Source organism: Eurytemora carolleeae, unplaced genomic scaffold (genome assembly GCF_000591075.1).
Source record: "Eurytemora carolleeae unplaced genomic scaffold, Eaff_2.0 scaffold284, whole genome shotgun sequence".
Classification (NCBI taxonomy): Eukaryota; Metazoa; Arthropoda; class Copepoda; order Calanoida; family Temoridae; genus Eurytemora; species Eurytemora carolleeae.
The window spans coordinates 297,641-318,879 of NW_019396564.1; the positions used below are offsets into that span (position 1 = coordinate 297,641).

At 35.0% G+C, this 21,239-nt stretch overlaps 1 protein-coding gene across 1 annotated transcript in view; it reads right to left on the bottom strand.

The window, feature by feature from the left end:
• The window catches only part of LOC111705556 (transcription initiation factor TFIID subunit 1), a 35,005-nt gene extending 15,302 nt beyond the window's left edge, over positions 1-19,703 (bottom strand). Inside the window, exons 1-24 of the mRNA XM_023478145.1 lie at positions 19,609-19,703; positions 18,968-19,073; positions 17,939-17,998; positions 16,649-16,738; positions 15,893-16,063; positions 15,377-15,453; positions 14,854-14,913; positions 13,978-14,044; positions 13,058-13,156; positions 12,161-12,258; positions 11,152-11,237; positions 9,975-10,028; positions 8,994-9,076; positions 8,721-8,771; positions 7,167-7,299; positions 6,403-6,481; positions 5,727-5,876; positions 5,108-5,241; positions 4,386-4,442; positions 3,928-4,024; positions 3,374-3,663; positions 2,836-3,001; positions 2,312-2,432; positions 338-1,900 (exon numbers count right to left, since the gene is read on the bottom strand). Coding sequence (XP_023333913.1) covers positions 338-1,900; positions 2,312-2,432; positions 2,836-3,001; positions 3,374-3,663; positions 3,928-4,024; positions 4,386-4,442; positions 5,108-5,241; positions 5,727-5,876; positions 6,403-6,481; positions 7,167-7,299; positions 8,721-8,771; positions 8,994-9,076; positions 9,975-10,028; positions 11,152-11,237; positions 12,161-12,258; positions 13,058-13,156; positions 13,978-14,044; positions 14,854-14,913; positions 15,377-15,453; positions 15,893-16,063; positions 16,649-16,738; positions 17,939-17,998; positions 18,968-19,073; positions 19,609-19,679 — 3,963 coding nt within the window. The 5' untranslated portion in view covers positions 19,680-19,703. The remainder of the gene's footprint in view (positions 1-337; positions 1,901-2,311; positions 2,433-2,835; positions 3,002-3,373; positions 3,664-3,927; positions 4,025-4,385; positions 4,443-5,107; positions 5,242-5,726; positions 5,877-6,402; positions 6,482-7,166; positions 7,300-8,720; positions 8,772-8,993; positions 9,077-9,974; positions 10,029-11,151; positions 11,238-12,160; positions 12,259-13,057; positions 13,157-13,977; positions 14,045-14,853; positions 14,914-15,376; positions 15,454-15,892; positions 16,064-16,648; positions 16,739-17,938; positions 17,999-18,967; positions 19,074-19,608) is intronic.
• Between the last annotated feature and the right edge of the window lie 1,536 nt (positions 19,704-21,239).

A 21,239-nucleotide genomic window follows, 5' to 3' on the forward strand; every position in this document is an offset into this window, starting at 1 on the left:
ATCTGTTCTTATAGATATTGTTGCTAATAGTTTCAGTTTTAATATAACTTCCAACATTCCAAAACTGTAGTGTATTCTCATGAAGTTTGCTTTTATTAAAAATTGCAATATTTTTATCAAAACAAAATAATGAAAAAAAAAACGTAGCAAAAACGATCGTTTTCACATGATAGTGTTCTATTAAAAGAAAATCAAATCTTTAGGATGAACGAGGCATTTTCTTTTCTTAAACTGTGCCAAATTTGAACCCTGGGAGAACATACATGCAAAAAACGGACCAAAACCGAAGCAAAAGCAATTAAAAACATTATCAACAACAACAGAAGCACGTTGTCACCTTTTCACTGATCTTGATCTTTGTTCCCTCTGAGGTGACAAGATCCTCTGATCCTAGTAAACTCTCATCCATCATTCTTCTATCTCTGCTCTCATCATTATCTCCATCCATCGAGAACCCTTCCTCCCCAGTGAACTTGGGACATGTTTTATTAGTTCTCATATGACCGGTCTGACCGCAGGCTCCGCACTTCAGCTTCAAGTCAGGTTTAATTTTCTCTTTCCTGCTACTGGCCGACTTATTGAGACCCTGTTTCTCTCTTTCCTGGTTCCTCTTCACGCGCCTTAGTTGTTCCTGTAATCTTCTTTTCTCTTTCTTCATCTCCTCTTTAACTTGATCGTCCATGGTTGCGAACTGACGAATGAAGGCATCGTCCTTGGTGTTCCGGACTTTAACATAGGTTTCTATCACCAGAGATTTACGGACTAATTCCGTCCTGGTATACTCTTTACCCTGAGAATTCTTAAAGGTTCTGGTTATACGGAGAACCTGTGATGCTCCTGGACTAAGATCATCATCAGGTCTCTCATCATCATCCTTCTTCTTCTTCTTCTCCTCCAACCTGTTCTCCATCATCACCTTCTGTAGTTTCCTGCGCTCGATCTCCTCCCTCTCCGTCATGTATTGCTTGCTCGTCTTCTTGTTACTCAGCATGTTTTCAATATTCTTCCCCATCTCGTCCAGGTCGTCCTCCTCTTCTTCCTCCTCACTACTCGTCACGTCCTCGTCAGAGGATAATACCTCATCGGAGGCCAAAACCTTGTTTTGAACCTCAAATATTCGTTGACAATCCTCTCTATACCTCTCCTGGTGTTCAGCAATACTAAACCGGTTTCCTCTAGAGAACTTGAATGAGTCTGCTCCTTCTTCTCCTGCTTTCACCTTCTCCGTGCTCAAGGTTCTTACAACGTCAATGACCTCCCATCTAGAGAGTTTCTTAATCTCTTCCTCTGGAACCCCATTTTTACGCAAAATAGCTTTAGCATCCTTTAACGGAAGTTTACGCAAATCTGCGTCAGTTCCAGTAACCGTACGCTTTGGTTGAGCTTCCTGTTCCTCCTTATTTGTTGGTTTGTTTGGTATCTTGACGTAGCTGAATCCTTCTTTAGCAGGACCAGTAGGGTCAGCTGCTCCGGTCAGTTGTAGCAGGCATTTACCCTTCATTGCCTGAACATAAGCTCGTGACGTGTTCCAGGGGGCGCATTTTATTTCATCGTCCATTTTCATTTCAATATTATCATTCTCATCATCCTCCTGCGCCAGAATAAACTTGTCTCCATACCCTGCATCCTTAAGTCTCTGTTCTGCAGAAATCATACTGTAGAAAGCACATGTTTGCTCCGGGTCCACCATCTCCCTGATCTCCTCCTCTGTAGGGAGACGGAATCCAGGCTTCATAACCCACCAGTTGGAATCAGGACCTGTTCTGTGAAACTCGGCACAAGGCTTCAACCGTTTCCTGATTGATGATTCACTGTGGGCCGGGAACGCTTTTTTGATATCGTCCATTTTGATTCTCTTTGGAGAGTCCCTGGATTTCCAAAACAAGCGGTAGATGAAAACCTGAATAAACGTTAATCAATAACTGTACAGCGAATAGTAGATTTTTTAACTAGTTTTATGTACAAACAAAAGACTTAAAGACATAAGATATATTTAGGCTGGCTCATCGAACCCCGGCCGTCTCATTCCAACTATGCTGCCTAAAAACAGCTATTCAGGCAAGGCAACCAATAGCGACCCCTATCTGTAAGGTATTAGTTTACAGCAGTGCTTAGAATCCAAGGATCCAAGGACAAAATAGAAAGATTATCAAAAATGACCTTATCTATGAATGGTTCATAAAGTTATGGCATCTAAAAAGTAATTTTCATGACCAGTTTAATTTTTTTCCAGTGCGGATCCGGATCCGCATCCGCATCAAAATTAATTGGATTCCAAGCACTAGTCTAAAGAAATTTTGGTTTGACACACCTGTAAGAAATCCCTGATGAAGTTATTTGCCCGCTTAGAGTTCGGTCCTGGTACTTCATACAGCGGACACTCTTGCCCGGTCACATAGAAAGCGTTTACTTCACGGATAGAAAACTCATTCCTTCAGTTTTATACAATCTTCTCATATATTCATAATAACACAACTCGTTTAAAGGGAATGTAAGCGTAATTACAAGAAGGCAATCTCGGATTCACAATAGTACCTTTAAAAGCTTTGTCTGATCAAGTATGAACAATATTTGCAAGTTTTTGTTACATTACACTGATTAATCTCATTAGCGGTTTCTCGGCAAAAGTGAATTGCGCATTTTTGCTTATAAAGAAGCAATGGAGAAATTATCAGAACTGAACAGTTTCCGAGCCAGAAAAACCACGGCATAGCTTCCACCTTTTTCATCAGTGTTTACCGTTGTAATTCATTATATTCCCATCTGTACATGGAGGCTCACTTGAAATTACGCGTACAGTCCCTTTAAACACACATCTTAGAAGTGATTATATTCCTTGTTCTAATAATGAGAAAATCAGTTTTAGGGAATTTATGTTGGTAGATGGGACAGCGGTACATATTGTTCTCCAGTGCTTGTATAGTTTGCCCCGGGTGCATGGTACCAAGGAATGGTGAAGTATGCGCGTAGGTCAGCTCACCATACTTTAACTCTTTTGGTCCTAAACATCAGAAACAATATCAGAATCCGATAAGAATTTACACAAGCAAGACAATTAAATTTTGGTCCTAAACATCAGAAACAATATCAGAATCCGATAAGAATTTACACAAGCAAGACAGTTAAGTTAATGGGAATGCCAGCATAAATAAAAAACTAAATAGTTAAAACAATGGTTGACAACTGACAAGGAATGTGTACTCTCCTGAAAAAGTCAGGGGTAAAAGAGTACATCTAAGAACTATTTTATGTTTATTGTTAGCTATGTTTAAACGTTCTTAGTTGAATAGGTTGATTCTTACAAAGAAAATTTAGTTTCCAGACAAAGCTGGGTTCTCAAGCTAGTCAGTAATTAATAAGAAAGCGGAATTACCTTTATCATTTTCTGGTTTCCGTTTGTAATAATTCTTAATTTTACTCGACATCCCGACAAATCCCATGAGCGGCATAAACTCCTCAATATATTCGGTCAGGATGATATCTCCGTCTTTTCCCGACAGATCCTTCGCCTCCCTCATCAAGAATATGTCTCCGCCACCCGCCTCCTCTCGCTCTGCTGTCCGCCATTTCTCCATCTTTCGCTGGTGTTTGTATAAACTCTGCACACCATGGAACGCCAGGTATTGACTGAGGGGTCCATGAGAATACCGCTTTAGAGGCCATCTAACAAAGTTAGGATCAGTGAGTAGTTTTATTCATGTAGATATTTTCAAAACTGACAGTTTTTCAAGTGGCTATTTCCAAATAAAAAATTCCAATGAGAAACCTTTCGTAATACTTGTAGACTTTAAAGAAAGATAAATGTGAAAAATGCGCAAATAGGCCCGTTGGATAGTTAAGGTATTGATAACATACATAAATTGGAATTTTTCATATTCCCTCCCCCCTTCCCTATGAGAACTGTCCCTCCCCTCCCCCTGTACTAACCTATGGAACTGTCTAAGTTTGATAGGACCCATGTGGGTTGGTATAAACGGCGCAGTGAGCTGGACGCTAGGGGTAGCGTGCTGTAACAGTAGTCCACCTTTAAACAACAAATGATATGTTTCAGAATTGGAACAAATTAAGATTGTCCATCGAATGACAAGTTTTAACCTTGTGTTAGTATTATTTAAAAAAATTATTTATTTGTCATTAAAAAAAGCGACAAAAAACGAAACAAAAAATGCGCAAAATAGCTAAAATCAATATTTTCTTTATCAATAGGATTTATCTATAAATATTATAAAGTAACCGGTCTTATGAAAACCATCAAGTAAAAGGGACTGTCAAAAATGTCAAGAGAATGCAAACTATTTCAGCAGTCAATTAATTGCACGAACTTGTCTAGGATTATATCAGAGTAACAATTAAAATGTAATAGGCAAAAAATGTCAATATGTTACCTGTTGCAACTTTGATCAAAGACGCGGGCTCCTTCGCTTGATAGAATTCATCATTCCCTAGCAAAGATACGTCATTAATTTTAATAATCATGTATCATCATTATTATTGACTAGGGTTTTAATTATCATTAAAAATCATAAATATTGACAGGGTTTTAATTATCATGTAATATCATTACTATTGACTAGGGTTTTAATTATCATTTAATATCATTAATATTGACTGGGGTTTTAATTTTCATTTAATATCATTATTATTGACTAGGGTTTTAATTATCATTAAAAATCAGAAATATTGACTGGGGTTTTAATTTCATGTAATATCATTATTATTGACTGGGGTTTTAATTATCATGTATCATAATTACTATTGACTAGGGTTTTAATTATCATTTAATATAATTATTATTAAATGGGGGTTTAATTATCATTTAATATCATTATTATTGACTAGGGTTTTAATTATCATTAAAAATCATAAATATTGACTGGGGTTTTAATTATCATGTAGTATCATTATTATTGACTGGGGTTTTAATTATCATGTAATATCATTATTATTGACTGGAGTTTCAGTCATATGCAAAAGGGCTAAGGTACCGATTTTTTTCTAAATTAGATTTGATTTTTTAAAAATTATTTTATTTTAATTCGAATTTTTTTAAAGTGTTTCTGTAATTCCACAGGCAACGCCTGGCACTTAAGCTAGAATGTTATTGTACCTATATAGAAAGGATCTCTATCATCATGTTTAGGGGGAGGGGGTGGACTCTCCTCCTCCACTACAGAGATAATCCCAGCTCTGTTCAGCAACAGTTTCGACTTCTTCACGTGCTTTTGGATTATCTTTATTTTTCTAAAAAAAATTTTAAATATAAACTCCACAAATTAAATATGAAAATTTGTAGAAACATTCGTAAAACATTTTTAAACACATTAAACTCTCAATTATATATTAATAAATTGTTTTCTAGGTTAAGGAAGGAAAATCATTAAAGTTAAATTCAAATGAGAAAAACTAAATTAAATAGGGTTTCATAACAAGACACTTGTGACAAATTTACAATTAATGGATTAAAAAATTAAGAAAAATCCATTTAGGGTGTATATTTTCTTGAAAAATCATCCTCCCATCAGTAAATCAATTTCCCTAGTTTTTGGGTGCATCTTTTTATTGAAAAACATTATTTTTAGGGGAAAATAAGCGAAGTTTAAAGTAATTTTGGCCAAAAAGGATGAGAACTTTTCTTTCGATGTTAAATTTTTTATTTTAAAATTAAATTCCCCCTGATATCTTCTAAAATCCTTAAACTTGAAGTTCTAAAACTGTGATATGAATACCTGGCAGGTTCTTCGTTTGGGAGTGTATCAGGATCTATATCGTCTGGTATCGCGATAATAATATTATCATCGTTAGGATCCAGGCTAACTATATTCGGATGCAGTTTCCTTGGCATATTTGTGGAATCCCAGATCACCTCGTCTTCCCATCTGAATACGGTTGTCCTCGTATATTTTCATTCAATTTTGCTAACTACTAAGCTTTCAAACAGCATGGATATTGAATACACATAAAAATGGAAACTTGAACTATTTGTTTACCTGTAAACCTGTGATTAGAAAAAACCTTGTTAGAAATTAACTGTTGTTATTTTACTGATATAAACGCTGAACACTGTAGTAAAACATATTTAAGTAAATAAACCCGAGATTTCAATTTATTTAACTATACATTGTCAAAATTACAAATCTGAGCTCTTATGGAGTTAATTTTCAAAAAAGAATATATCTAAATAATTGTCCCCTAAACGAAGAGGTTTCAAGAATACTGTATTCAGCTGCATATTCCTGTGTGCGCTGTGTTGAGTCATTACACCGTATGCAGCGCACAACGGAATTTACAGCTGAATTCAAGTGGGTTTCGATAGGTTTACACACACATATCTCTGTACTCAACAAACACACACAGGATTTAAGGGTATTGTTGTAAATCGGGCGTTGCCGTCTTTTAGTTTACCTTCCGTACACAAGCTGTTCATTCTCAACAGGGAATATGCTGTACCACGCGTCATCTTCCCTCTCGGGCAGTTTCTTCCCTACAAGTTTATAAAGATGTTTTTTTTTTCTTTGGATTTTTTAATATTGTTAAAAGCGACAGTTAGCGTATCATCAAGTGACCCTCTATGCAAAGATGTCAACGCCCAATTTTTAATGCATTGCATTCTTTGCATGGAGGGTTACTTGAAATTACGCTTACTGTCCCTTTAATAGTGATTTTTAAGGTTATGATATTGATAGATGTGGAAAGAGTCAACCCGGACCGAAATAAATTTTCCAAAAATATGTGAAACTTTTAACACCTACTTTGGATCATCAACACATTTTAGACTTAAAAATTCAAATGCCCTGCAGTTTAAAGAAATTGTAAGGGATTCAACGAAGACCTTCAGACATCAAAGAATTCGATTTATTTCAGAAAACAAAAATGATTTGTCTGAACAATGAATAAAAAGCAGTTTTAAGAACATTATACAATTACAGTGGTCGGCGTTTATATCAATACAATAAAGACAACTTATGTGTTTTAGTTTTGATTTCAAATTACAAGTTTACAAGTGAACAAAGAAAGAGAAGCTGTTTATTGACAGATTCTCTTTGTTTCCATGTGTATACGTATCCATGCTGTTTAAAAGCTGAGAAGAAATCAGAAATTTAAATCGAAAGTCGTCTTCCTTGTATTGATATATACGTCGATTGTTTATGAAATTTGAAATCGTGTACCTAGTGTCGCCAGCCTAATCTGCAGTTCAGGTTTGACCCCAGGTCTCTGCTGTGAGAAGCTGACCGCTGTTCTGTTTAAACTACTCGGCACCCAACCAGCAGCATTAGCTTTAGCATTCAACTTCGACAAAACCTTAAATAAATTGATAAATTTATATGAATTTCATCCATATAATAAAGCTCTTCGCTCATATATACATATATATACATACATTTCTATATATTTCAGTTTTTAACTTCACATTTTTTATTAAAAAAAGAATTATACTAAACATAATGTTTCACGACATCATGACGATCCTCAGTAGTTACAATTCTTTGAACAACTTGTTGTTTAGTATAAACCAAGGCTAAAAAATCAAATTAATTTTTTTTAAATCTAAATTTTTCGATTTTTTAAAATTCCACGGCAACGCCGGGCAATTCAGCTAGTCTTCTATATAAAAAAGCTCTTCACTCATTCATATATAAATATTAATATGTTGGCTATTGCTGGCCAAATGTCGGGACCAAATGGACTGATTTTATTTTAAGGAAACCCATATGTATCTTAGTGGTAACATAGGTTTAAAAAATCGATTTTTTAAAAATTCTGATTTTTTAGAATTATTTTTTTGAATTCTAAATTTTTTCCATGGGCAACGCCGGGCAGTACAGCTCGTCTATATAATAAAGCTCTTCGCTCATATATATGCCAGCTACAGCTGGACGAACGGATAGACCAAATTGGCTGAATTTTTTAGGAACCCCGTGGGGATAACATTGGCTAAAAAAAACGAAATAATTTTTTTTTCATTTGAATTTCTTAAATTCCACGGGCGACGCCAGGCACTTCAGCTTGTATTAGATATGCAAACATTTAGATACTATATACACATATATTTAAAAAAATGTCCTCACGGCGTTTTAGTATTCATCATATAAGCCCAGTGTTGGTATTGGATGTTTGAAAAAATGAACCATTTCTTCAAAGTTTAACAGGTTGTTTGACGTTAAAATTGCTCCCCAAAAATGTGAGTTACTATTCAAATTGCAATATTGTTTCCGCGATAAATCTGCTTTAATTACATTTTGCGAATTTTTTTCTCTGATCAAAGATATTAATCAAAATAATTTTTCAAAACGAAAAACGTTCTTCTAATCGAATGTAAAATATATCATAAGTCAGAATAAAGATATTGCATAATGTAATCAGAGCAAACTTGAGATGCATTTCACTTCTCAGATTTTTATGGAGCCTCTTAAATCTAAAAACGTTGAATATTTAAAAACGGGGGGTCAGCAAGACGCTCATCACTAATTATCAGTGCTTAGGCTCCACTTGATTTGATGCGGATCCGGATCCTGGATCCACATTGGAAAAAAATGGATCCGGATCCAAATCCGGATCCGAATCCAGGTCATTTCTTTAAGACTTTGCAGTTTTTGGTTGATATTTTACCCCTTGGATCCGGATCCGTGGATCCGCATATTTTAGCGGATCCGGATCCGGGAAGCCAAAATCTTGCGGACCCGGATCCTAAGCACTGCAGTAATTATGACGACTTAACTTACCTTATGTTTGATATCTTCCCCATTCCATATAATATCTTCTTCCCACGAAACCTGAAATATTTGGTCGATCAATCAATCAAATATCTCATTCACCCTCCACTAAAACTCGCTATTTCTTCGGTCACCGTACTGCAGATTACTACAGTACAGCACCGACAGTTTAGTTTATTGTGTGCATTGCGAGTTTCTTAAATTGATTTGTATAGACTTTATCTAAGTTTAACATTTGCTTTTTAGTAATTCAGACGAAAGAGAAAAGAAAAAAAACAGTACCTGAGTAACCATATGAAAGGCGTCCGCTGGAAATTCTATATTTTCCACTGTAGTTGGTTTACTTTCAGTACTTTCTCTTGAACCTTTACTTTCACATTCAACATTAAGTTTACTTTCAGTACTTTCTCTTGCGTCTTTACTTTCACATTTAACATTAAGTTTACTTTCTGTACTTTCTCTTGAACCTTTACTTTCACATTCAACATTAAGTTTACTTTCAGTACTTTCTCTTGAACCTTTACTTTCACATTCAACATTAAGTTTACCTTCAAATACTCCTCACCCAATACTTTTGAAATAAAGTTTACTGTTGTAGGAATATCTCTGAAAACCTTTACTTTCACAAAAAAGGAGCAAATTTTTCAAAATATTTGCAGAAATATTTCGATAATTATTGATCAATGCCAGAACTAGGGTTCCAGCGAAAACAAATGCGAAAAAATGCTAAATTTCACAACAATTTTCTTTCGCATTTCGCTAACCTTTTTGCAAAATTTCGCATTCCTTTCGCGATTTTGCAAAAAGAAGTAAAAAATGATTCGCAATTTCGCGATAAAAAAATATGCGACAATTTCGCGAAAAAATGATTGGGTCAGGATTTAAGTTTAGTGTTTCAATCATTAAAGTATTTTTATCTTCAAACATAAGAAATACATAAGGGGTTTGCCTGAATAGAACCGTGTAGGAGAAACTAAGATTTCCAAGCAAATCTGGGCACCAGTGCAGTGCTTAGGATCCGTTCCGCAAAAATATGTCGTTACCCGGCTCCGGATACAAGGAGCAAAATATCAACTAAACGGCTGGACCAAATTGCCGGAATTTTTTAGGGCACCCATGACTATCCTGGGGGAACATATAAAAAAATTCAAGATGGAAATTTGTTTTTGAATTTTTTTCTAAATTTCACGGGCAACGGAGGACATTACGGCTCTTAGTTAATAAATCTCCCTAAGAGTTTGGAAAAAAAATATTTGAATGTTCCTTGAGAAGTTCCTGGAGCTTCTTGGTGTTCCTCTTTAACTACATTCTCACTCTCTAAACGTTAAAAAATTGAAACTTAAAGGGAATAAACTTAATTTTGAGTAAACCTTCTTGCAAAGATGGCATTGTCCGATTTAGAACGGTACCCTTGAAATATTTTTCTGATCAAGTATGAAATTTTTGTTTCTTTAAACTATTTATTTTTCATTTGCGGTCTCTCAGTGAAAGTGACTTTTGCGCATTTCTTGTTTATATACAGCAATGGAGAAAATCAGGGGAAACCCCACTTTTAGAATTAGAAAAACGGCCGCACCTTTCTCATTTATGACCAAATAAGGGTTTCAAGGGTACCGTTATGAATCAGGCATTGCCATCTTTGTATGGAGGGTCACTTGAAATCAAGCTTACAGGCTCTTTAATGAAATCAATCGATTTTCACTATTCATGGAAAAAATCGACTGCAGGGACTTTCGACGTAATTTTAAGCGACCCAAAAATCAAAAAGGAGCATGCCAAATTCCCAAAGGTACTCGTAAAGCCTTCGCATTGATCCTTGTTTTTCTATCTCAAAATACGGGTTTAATTGCTAGAATTTTATTCTTTCCTACATAAAAACTCTTAAAATCGGAGAAGGGATATTACTTGAATGGTGGATATCAGGATTAATGCTTGATCATCTCTTTTTGCTAATCTCGAGACTAATATAATCTCAAGATTATGCTAGTCTCGAGATTAAATATTTAGATCAACAAATTTGATTCTAGGAACACCAGATTTGTTGGTTTACTTGACTTGATTTCTCACCCATTTATTTATCAATACATTAGTTAAAATTGGTTAAAAAAGAATTTCAAACGTAATATTAAATATTTTTCTTCACCGATAAAAATTTACAAAATGGCCGACAACAAATTCTTTATTTGTTAGAAATTGCGGATTTCTGTCATGGGACAGAATTTATTTTCAAGGCTGCCATTGGTCAATACAATTTACGAACTATATTCTTGCACTCTCATTGGAAAAAACACAATGTACGAATATCCAAAGAGAGAGAAAAAGAGTGGATTAAGGACTAAAAAGTTTCCACAGTGGATATTCGGATTAAGTAGTTGGGATTAAAGGTTATCCATTCTATAGTTCCCAGCTCTGTCCGTTTAACCGCAAAAAAAAAGTTCACCTATTGCTTCTGCCTTAGCTTCCTCTGCAGTTTTCAGACCGTAGTCGTAGGAGGCAACTTCTTCTGGTAGTTCCACCATATCATACCTTAGATTGAGATTATAATTGCTACTAAAATATAACCCATGTGTGTCATTTTCTTGAGAAAAAATCCCCCCCCCCCCCACCTTCCAAAATTATGTTTTCCCATAATGCAGAAATTTGGTATTTTTAGGGATGTGTTTGCTGAATTGGGAAAATAAATGCTTTTCATGGAAAAGAATTTTAAAAAGTTGTGGAGTGAAAAGGTAAATATTATTAAATGGCATCTTTTAGGGTAAAAAGAAGGAGGAAGAAAAAGGATCTTTATCCTTATACCTTAAATATACCCCCCCTCCACCCCCCTCGAAATAAGTAATGGATTCTGAATTTGAAAAACTAGGCGTTTAAAGCGCCCGTCTCCTAGTACTAATTGTTTTTCTATCTGTGACCATCTTCCCTTTGTACAATATAAAACAATAACAAAAAGAAGTTCGCGGATTTTATAATATTTTTTTTATGAATTTTCAAAATAATACGAAGATCAAAAAGTTTATGGCCACGATTTTTTGTAATCCATAAACCAATTCCCTGGGGTCATGCGAGGTACCACAAAAAAACTTGGGCCCGATCAGTTCAGCCGTTTTGAAGTTTATCAGTTACAAACAAACAGACAGACAAGATAAATTTGTATATAGATATTTATAAAGTTGTGATCTCTGTTTGTTTGTCTGATCAAAACTCAGGAACTTCTAGACCGATTCGCCTCAAAGTTTGATTGGTTTTGAGATTCTAGATGGAGTGGGTCGACATTCAAAGCGAAAAATTAGTTTCCCGATAAAATCGGCCAAGTGCCGGCGGGAGTAATTTTAAGTAACGCAACGCTAAGTTCCCAACATGGTATATACATATATATATATATATATCCAATATACATATGGATATATATATATCCATATATATATAGATAAAGATATGGATAGAAGGATTACCAATACTGAGCTGGTCCCCATCTCCAGTCCGTGGACTTCGGTCCTTTCTTGCTCACATCTTCCTCCTTCGGGGGACTCAGGGGAGTAGGTTTAACAACCTTCAATCAATCCGACCAATAATATTAAATTACAGTGGTTGTCGGAGGCTATTACGTTAAATGACAACCTGCCAACACTCAACTCGGCTAGGATGATGTAATAATTTGAGTAGGTTCCATGCAGTATACGGGTCCATGAGAAAATATACGACAACCTCACCCCATTCAGTTGGTGACCAAAAACAACTTCACTTAATGCCATGTCCATAGATACTACTATGGTTCAATGGCTAAAACTATAACAATGGTTCAATGGCCACAACAAAAACTATGGTTCAATGGCTACAACAACAAACTATGGGTAAATGGCTACTACAACAACAACAATGGTTCAATGGCTACAAAAACAACAACAATGATTCAATGGCTACAACAAGAACAATGGTTCAACGGTGAAATGGGTAAAACCACAACAATGGTTCAATGGCCACAGCAAAAACTATGGTTCAATAGCTACAACAAAAACAACAATTGTTCAATGGCTATAACAACAAACTATGGTTAAATGGCTACTACAACAACAACAATGGTTCAATGGCTACAACAACAACAAGCTATGGAAGAATGGCTACAACAACAACAATTGTTCAATGGCCACAGCAAAAACTATGGTTGAATTACTACAACAATAGCAACAACACTTGTCCAATGGCTACAACAACAACAATGGTTCAATTTCTACAACAAAAACTATGGTTCAATGGCTACAACAACATCAAAGGTTAAACGGCTACAACAACAACAACATATGAACAACAACAACTACATGTGTACAACAACAACAACAACATGTGCTAACCTGCATTGGTTTCCTGAATTTGACCTGGTCGTCCTCCTCGTACATATTCGGATCCTCCGGAGGAGGCGCTATATTCAACACCCAACCTCGATTCCTTTTCTTAAACAATCAAACAATATATCAGGGGTTTAAATTTTTAAGAATTACCCCCCCCCCTCTCCCCCAAAGCGGGGGTTGGGGCAATTGTTCTTGAAACTGGGGGAAAAAATTGACGTTAAAAGGTAAGTTCAAAAATTTATCTATTTCCACCTATAAAACATTTAATTTCCAAAATTCAGCGAAGAAAACTCTAAAATAAATGTTAGCGCTCCATAAAAACATACCTAACTTCTGGAGAAACTAAATTTTTCAAGATGGGGGAAATTTCGATAAAATATACACCCCTTCAAAATATGAAAGGGAATCATGTGATTAAATTTCCATTTCCAATTCACAGCGGTACACTTTATTAGCTTTGTCAGATTGAGAAGGTATGAGATGTCCATTATTTTATCTTAAAAAATTGATAATTTTGAAATAAGGTTTTTCTTTTTTGTAAAGATACCTATCAGACAAATTTAATCGAAATAAAAATGTCATCCATAAACAGTGCTTAGGATCCGCAAGATCAAATCAAAAATCAAATCAAAATCAAATGGATCCTAAGCACTGTCCATAAACCAATTTTTTAAATTATGGTATGTTTTTTCGGTCCAAAATTAATATCATCTATGTATTTAAAGTTGCAATATCTGCTTGTTATGATTTCCGATCATAAATCACTCCTTGACCGATTTGCCTAAAATTTGGGTTAGGGATCTCTAAGTTGAGTGCGCCCACTTTAACACAGAAAAGTGGCTAAAATCGAAATTTACGACCAAGCGCGGGTAGAAGACGAGAGTAACTATGGGTACTTAACTAGTATAACGAAAAATATCTACCTTAGGAGGTTCTTCTTCACTCTTCTCCTCTCTTTTAATACGTCTTTTCTTTAAACTCTTCCAAATTCTAAAATTAATTAATTAATTTGCAAAAAGTTATGTAAAAAATATTTATTTAAAGGGACTGTAAAGGAAAATTAGAGGGGGTATAAGTATTTTAGCTATTGATTACGATCCATAAGAGTTTTATCTGATGTTTCTGTCTCGAGAATTTGATATAATTTTTTTCAAATTTATACAAAAGTTTATATCAATAAAACAGATTTAAACAGATCATATTCAGCAAATACGCAACCAATCTGAAAACGCCAATATCCCAAAGGAGTCAGAAAAACTTGAATTGAATAATTTCTCATTTTTAATAGATATAACTTAATATAATTTATACGTCCATATCACGTGACCAGAACTCCCACCAATGGAAGTGCAGTATACTGGTCACGTGATACAGACGGAGACACGTGACAATGATAAATTTTCGTAAAAATTTGACACAGTTTATATCAATTCTACGAGACAGAGGTAGAACTCTTTTGGTTCTCGATCAACTTCTAAAATGCTTAGGTTTCAGCCTATACCCCCTTTCATTTTTCCTTAACAGTCCCTTTAATCCTACCTTGCCATTGTTTACATCATAGTAAATCTTAAAATGCTTAAAATTTAAACTTAGGTAAACCTGTGGCCGAATTTAAAGAATTTGAGCGGCGGTTTAAATTTAAGCCGCGGTTTAAATATGGTTGGTTCCACTTAAGATTGTATCAAATGTTTCAAGATTTAAGCCGGCGCTTAATTTAAACCGGATTTTGGCGGATTTAAACCGCGGCTCAAATTCTTTAAATTCCATCTGTGGGTTATTGAATATACAGTTATATTTACCTAGGTTTATGAGAATCCTTGATGGGGAAAAGTTTTGAAAATCGTAGAACAGCATTCTCTCTACACAAACCAACATTATTTCAGATTTTTAAATTGCTTGAAAAATAGAATAATAAGAATATAAAAGTTTAGACAATCTTACGCAATTAGATCATCTTTACAGATACAGGGTTATCCCACAGGATGCAATAAGACTTCAGAGACGATTGTACAGAATTTGTCCTCTCATGTAACTGTAAACCTGTATCTTTTTTGCCTAATCATTAAATAAGCCATAAAAAGATTATAATCAAGGCAGACGACTAGTTTAACCCCAGAATCGTCATTTTTAACGAGTTTTAGGTCGTCTTTACAGTCTCATTCTTTATTCGTAACCCAGTATAAGTAAGTTTGAAAAAATATAGAAAAATTTTATTCAATCGGAAGATGAAACGAAGAATTTTTTGAAAATACGCAAATTTATAAATAAAAACCCCCATTACAACACTGTACTTAGAAAATGGTCGTCATTTGGTTTGGTTTCCTGAATTCTGGGTAGAAATCCTTTATATGCGCCGTCTTATATTTCTCTGGTAACATTGCCGCAAGCGGTGCACTGAACTAAATCAGAAAACAAGTTTAAATCAAATATCCAACCCCCAATATTCTGATGCATTTCTTTATTATATCTATCTTTTTTATTTTATTTCGTTAATTGCTGTTCACTACCAAGATCAAATCAGTATCAGGGGTGTATATTTTCTCGAAAAATCATTTCCCCCTTTTGAAAATCTTTTTTTGCCCCCAGTGATGATATATGCTTGTGCGGAGCAAATGAGAAATTAAATTTTTAGGAGGAAATCATAAACTATTGGGTAAGAAGTATCAAAAAAATAAAAAAGTTGTCTTTAGATGTTCAATTTTTATTCCTCCCCCCCCCCCCCCCCCCTCAATCATAACAAGTCATATAATTCTGAAAATATACACTCCTGATCTGTATTCCAAGAATTGTCATCTCAGTAATAGAAAGACAATTGAAGATTATGAAGACGACTTTTACCTGATTACTGGTTTTTACTGCCTGTTTTTCTACCGGCTGACAAGGCGGAGGCATCAATGCAGAATCGTTGGTAAACATTTCGGGTTCCTTACTCCCGGACGATGGGATTGGTTCGTCATTGAAATCCAGATTATCTTGAGATTTGGGCCCATCAAGCTGGCTTCCAGCTCCCTGAATAAGGTTTCGATTTTTCCACGCATAAATGTAGGTTTTGATGTGGTAAAATGTAGGTTATGATGTGGTAAACAAATGTAGGTTATGACGTGGTAAACAAATGTAGGTTATGATGTGGTAAAATGTAGGTTATGATGTGGTAAAATGTAGGTTATGATGTGGTAAAATGTAGGTTATTATGTGGTAAAATGTAGGTTATGATGTGGTAAACAAATGTAGGTTATGATGTGGTAAACAAATGAAGGTTATGATGTGGTAAAACATTACGATGAGGAAAGTATATTGAAAAGTTTAGGATAAGCCAACTTTAACATAAAATAGTTACTTTTGAAATATTCAAAGTTTTATTTAAGTTTTTTCTCTGAACGATTAAAAACTAGTGAAATCGATGGTTTTTAGGGGGTTTTCAGGTCCAAACTGGTGCGAACTCCCCCCCCCCAGATTTTTTTTAAAGCCCCCCGCCTCCTCTCGACAAATTCCGGAATCCGCCCCCGAAACATATCCATCTTTTGGGGGAAAAAATTGGGATGATTATTCAGGAAAATATACACCCCTGGCATTATTTTTGAGTTTTTTTTTCACCTCATCCTTCTTTTCTTCCTCTGCGTCTTCCTCGTCATCTGACTCCGAGATTGCCTCCGATATATTCGAGAAATCTTCTGCATCCTCCGCCTGAAGTAACACAATTAATGCCTCCGATACATTCGAGAAATCTTGTGTGCGAAGATGGCAATGCCCGATTTACAACAGTTCCCCTGAAACCTTAATCTGATAAAAAATGTTAAAGAAACCGTTGTTAAGTGTGCTTAAGTTTATCGAAGTTTTTTTTTTATTGGTTCATATAAGCGAGAAATGCACAAATCACTTTTGAGAGAAACTACAAATGAAAATAACAGCTTAAAGTAACAAAACATTGATATCTAATTCATACTTGATCAGACAACGCTTTCAAGGGTATCGTTGTAAATCGGGCATTACCAACTTTGAATGGAGGGTCACTTGAAATTTCGCTTAGAGTCCCTTTAAATAAGACTGTAGAAGTGATCTGAATTTGGCACGTACGGTTCGAAACGGCACTATTTTAATTCTTTCATCGTAAAAGATGAATGAAATTTTCTAATTTTTATAACGTAAAAATGATTGTTTTCAAACGTGGTTTCCTTGTAAAATTAAATTATGCTTTAAAGTTCAGTGATAATGATGGACCAAACCTCTGAAGAGTAAAAAAAGTAGATGTTAGTTCCACATTTATTGAAAATAAATTTCGGTCTGGGTTGACCCTCGTCAGTTCTAACGATATAATAGCCATCAAAATCGACTATATAGCACTTAGATGGAAATAAGACAATATCTTTTCCATTGTTACTTACAAAGAGGTTTTAATGTAATTGGTGTGAGTCGAACTATTCTTTATTTTAAATAAAGGGTTATTTAAAATTTTGTTGAAGTCTCCAAAATTGTGGAGTGATTGACACGGATTTTGTCGTGGTTTAATAAATAATAATCGTTATTTTGGAAATCGAAAATTTGCAGGAAAAATTAAAAAGTTGACATTTCTTGGCAAACTTTTGAATAAAATGGATGAGGATCCGGGCCAAGAACATTTCTTTAAAAACTGTGGTTTTAAATAGAAGAAGAATTCTAAAATTATTTTTTTTTATTTTTTTGCTTATTTTAATGCACAAACTTTATGAACCTTTATAGATTAAGAAATTTTTGAGAATCTCACTTTTTTAGCCTTTCTGATTTGGGTTTGAGTTTTTTCTTAGTTTTTTGTTGATATTTTGACCCTAGAATCCGGATCCGAATCCAGGAAGCCATAATGTTGCGGATCCAACGGATCCGGATTCTCAGCACTGCTTACTGTATTACCTTCTCATCAACATCTTCTAGATCATCTACTTGTTGCAAACTAGCTTCAGATTTTACTTCCTAAAAATATTAAAAGGGTCAAGATAAATCTGATTAAATCTCCTAATTAAATGTTACTTTACTTCAGATTTTTAGAATAAGTTTCAAAAACTAGGGGTTTGTATTAGGAGAGGGGGAGGGGTGACAATGTGGACATCAAAGTGCAAAATTTTCATTCTTTTCTTGATATTTTTAACCCAAAAATTAAACTGTCTCTCTAAATATCATTTTTTAAAAATTCACCAATGAAAAAATTATTAACGGGATGCCTTTTCGAGAAAATACACCCTGTGAAAATCAATTAAGAATAAATCTATCTGGTGGGATATCATGCCACTTAGAGAAGCTTGGAATACAATTCTCCCCTATAAAAGAAATTTAGACGAACAGGCTTTTATCCGATTCGTAAAACAATCTCAAGCTATCATTTAGCTGCAAACAGGCTATTATCTTATTCGTAAAACAATCTCAAGCTATCATTTAGCTGCAAACAGGCTATTATCTTATTCGTAAAACAATCTCAAGCTATCATTTAGCTGCGAACAGGCTATTATCTGATTCGTAAAACAATCTCAAGCTATCATTTAGCTGCGAACAGGCTATTATCTTATTCGTAAAACAATCTCAAGCTATCATTTAGCTGCGATTTCCCAGGCTAGCTAGGCGAGGAAATCACAGCTAAATGACAGCTAGAAAAAATGTCTAAAGAATCAAACATATGACGCAAAAAAGTCGTATGCACAAAAAAGTCATAAGTAGGCTCCATCAGGCGAGTTCACTCTTACTTCCCCCCCCCCCCCATCCTAAAGGGTAGGGAAAGAATTCGGCCCATGGAAGAAAATTCAAGAAAAAAGGGAGAAAAAGGGTTTTGTGGCAAAATAGCTAGTTTGCGACAAAAAGCCAAAAAAACGGAAGGCAATTCTGGACAATAAGGGGGGGGCTAACAATTCAACTTCTTGGAAGAATACAGCCCCCTAGGCTCCAAGCTACCTGAATTATGCTACGCATCTGCGTATCCTGTAACAGGGATCCCAATCCTCTTAATTTCCTCACAATGTCTTCTTCAAAGGTCTCTGTATCAGAGAGTTCACCATCCCTAATATAGATTATATTACTCTTAGGGACGCCATAAGAAACTCATAAACCATCTTGAAATGAAGACTAATTCTAGGGAATGTGGGTTTACGGTTTACAATGATTTGCTATGAACGTGGTTCTATTCGGTTGTAAACATTTATGACTTTGATTTTTTTTATCAGATTTCCATAGTTTTCCTTTGTTTCGAAATTGGAGTTTCTTTACTTAGCAGACATTTGACGTTATGGCCAGACCAATTTCTTTACTTAGCAGACATTTGACGTTATGGCCAGACCACTTTCTTTACTTAGCAGACATTTGACGTTATGGCCAGACCACTTTCTTTACTTAGCAGACATTTGACGTTATTGCCAGACCACTTTCTTTACTTAGCAGACATTTGACGCTATGGCCAGACCACTTTCTTTACTTAGCAGACATTTAACGTTATGGCCAGACCACTTTCTTTACTTAGCAGACATTTGATGTTATGGCCAGACCAATTTCTTTACTTAGCAGACATTTGACGTTATTGCCAGACCACCAATTATTACTTATTAATATTTCCGAAGAGGAAAGAAGTGAGGTTCAGACTAGAATCTTCGTCTTCTGACTCCTCGGACATTTTTAAACTTCTATTGATCTGAAATTTTAATGTAATTTTTACAATTTAAGTATTTCGTCCATTTTCACGATTTAAAGAGATAATTTCAGGACAAGGGGGGAGAGATAGTTTCGCGAATTAAGATTTTTATCAGTAAAATTAAATAATTCTTCAATACGAACTTAGGTAATTTTATAAAGAACGGTTTTTGGACCCCGTTCCACTTAAGATTGTATCAAATGTTTCAAGATTTAAGCCGGCGCNCGCAGCGCCCGCCCCCTAGCCTGTCCTAACCGCTGAGCTCGGCTCCCTAGCCTGTCCTAGCCGCTGAGCTCAGCCCCCTGGCCTGTCCTAGACGCATCGCTCGGCCCAAAAATTGTCTTAACCTAATAACCCTAAATTAATATTTAAAAAAATCATAATAATTTTGCTGAAAAATAAGTGGTCATGTACAAAATTGATAGGAGGGAGGATGGGCTGGGGGTCCAAACATCGTTCTCTAGGACGGACCCCGAATTTATATTATCTTTTTTATCTTTTTTTCATATATATACAATTAATGTGGGTGGTCAAGTTAGCCCAGACGCAAATAACCCCCTGCACTGTATATATATGATTGATATAATTTAATATAATTTAATGTGTTAACAAAATGAAGACATGATAGTGAATATAACCTTTATTAGTTCAACAATTTTGAAAAAAATGATATGACGCAGATAATGACCAAATTATAGAGAAAACACTTGTCTTTTGTAAACTAACAACAAACACCAACCGAATTCTGGACGTATTGTTATTAGTCGTCAATGTAAAATACCGCGTCTAATTCTATAATTTATGAATCAGGGTGACCAAACTTTTGAAAGAAAGACGACATTTAAACAGTTTATGCATTCAATAAGTAATGCAAATGAGCATTCCTAATTTTAAATGTTTAAAATTTGTTGTTCGATCTAAAATTGGGATTAAAAAACTTCAGTAATAAATTGCTGTTTTTTAAGCAAGAGATTCAATTGCCTTGCCATTTTACATACAATATACATATTGTACTTTTTTGCTTTTGTAACACTGATATACAGGGTGTCCCACGAAACATGACAGTATGCAGGACGACTTGAATGTCGTCTTGATTTAAGGCGCCCGTATAGCTAAAACTTTATAAAGGGGGACTCAAAATTCATTCAGGGTCCCCACGAGTCCCACTCGCCCCAGATAATATTAGATCGTTCAAAGCTCTTCATTACGATTTTCGGGACAAAAATTAGAAGATTTGAAAAGATTGAATCATTTCAAAAATTATATAATGCCCAGTAAAAATATTTGCTTGCTTAATATACTAGTTCTTCGAACTTTTTGTGCATATTTTGGCTTTTAAGTTAAGATAATCCGATATGATAATGATGGCAAGCTCTTCAAGGGGCTAGGTGTAGGCGAAACAATTTTTAACCTGAAAAACTCGAAATAAGGGTAAAAATTTATGAGTGTAGACTAAAAAGCTAGAATTCTTACACATTACAGTTGATAAAATTATAGATATTTTTCCTGTTTTCGTACCCTTATTGCTATTGAATAATTGAT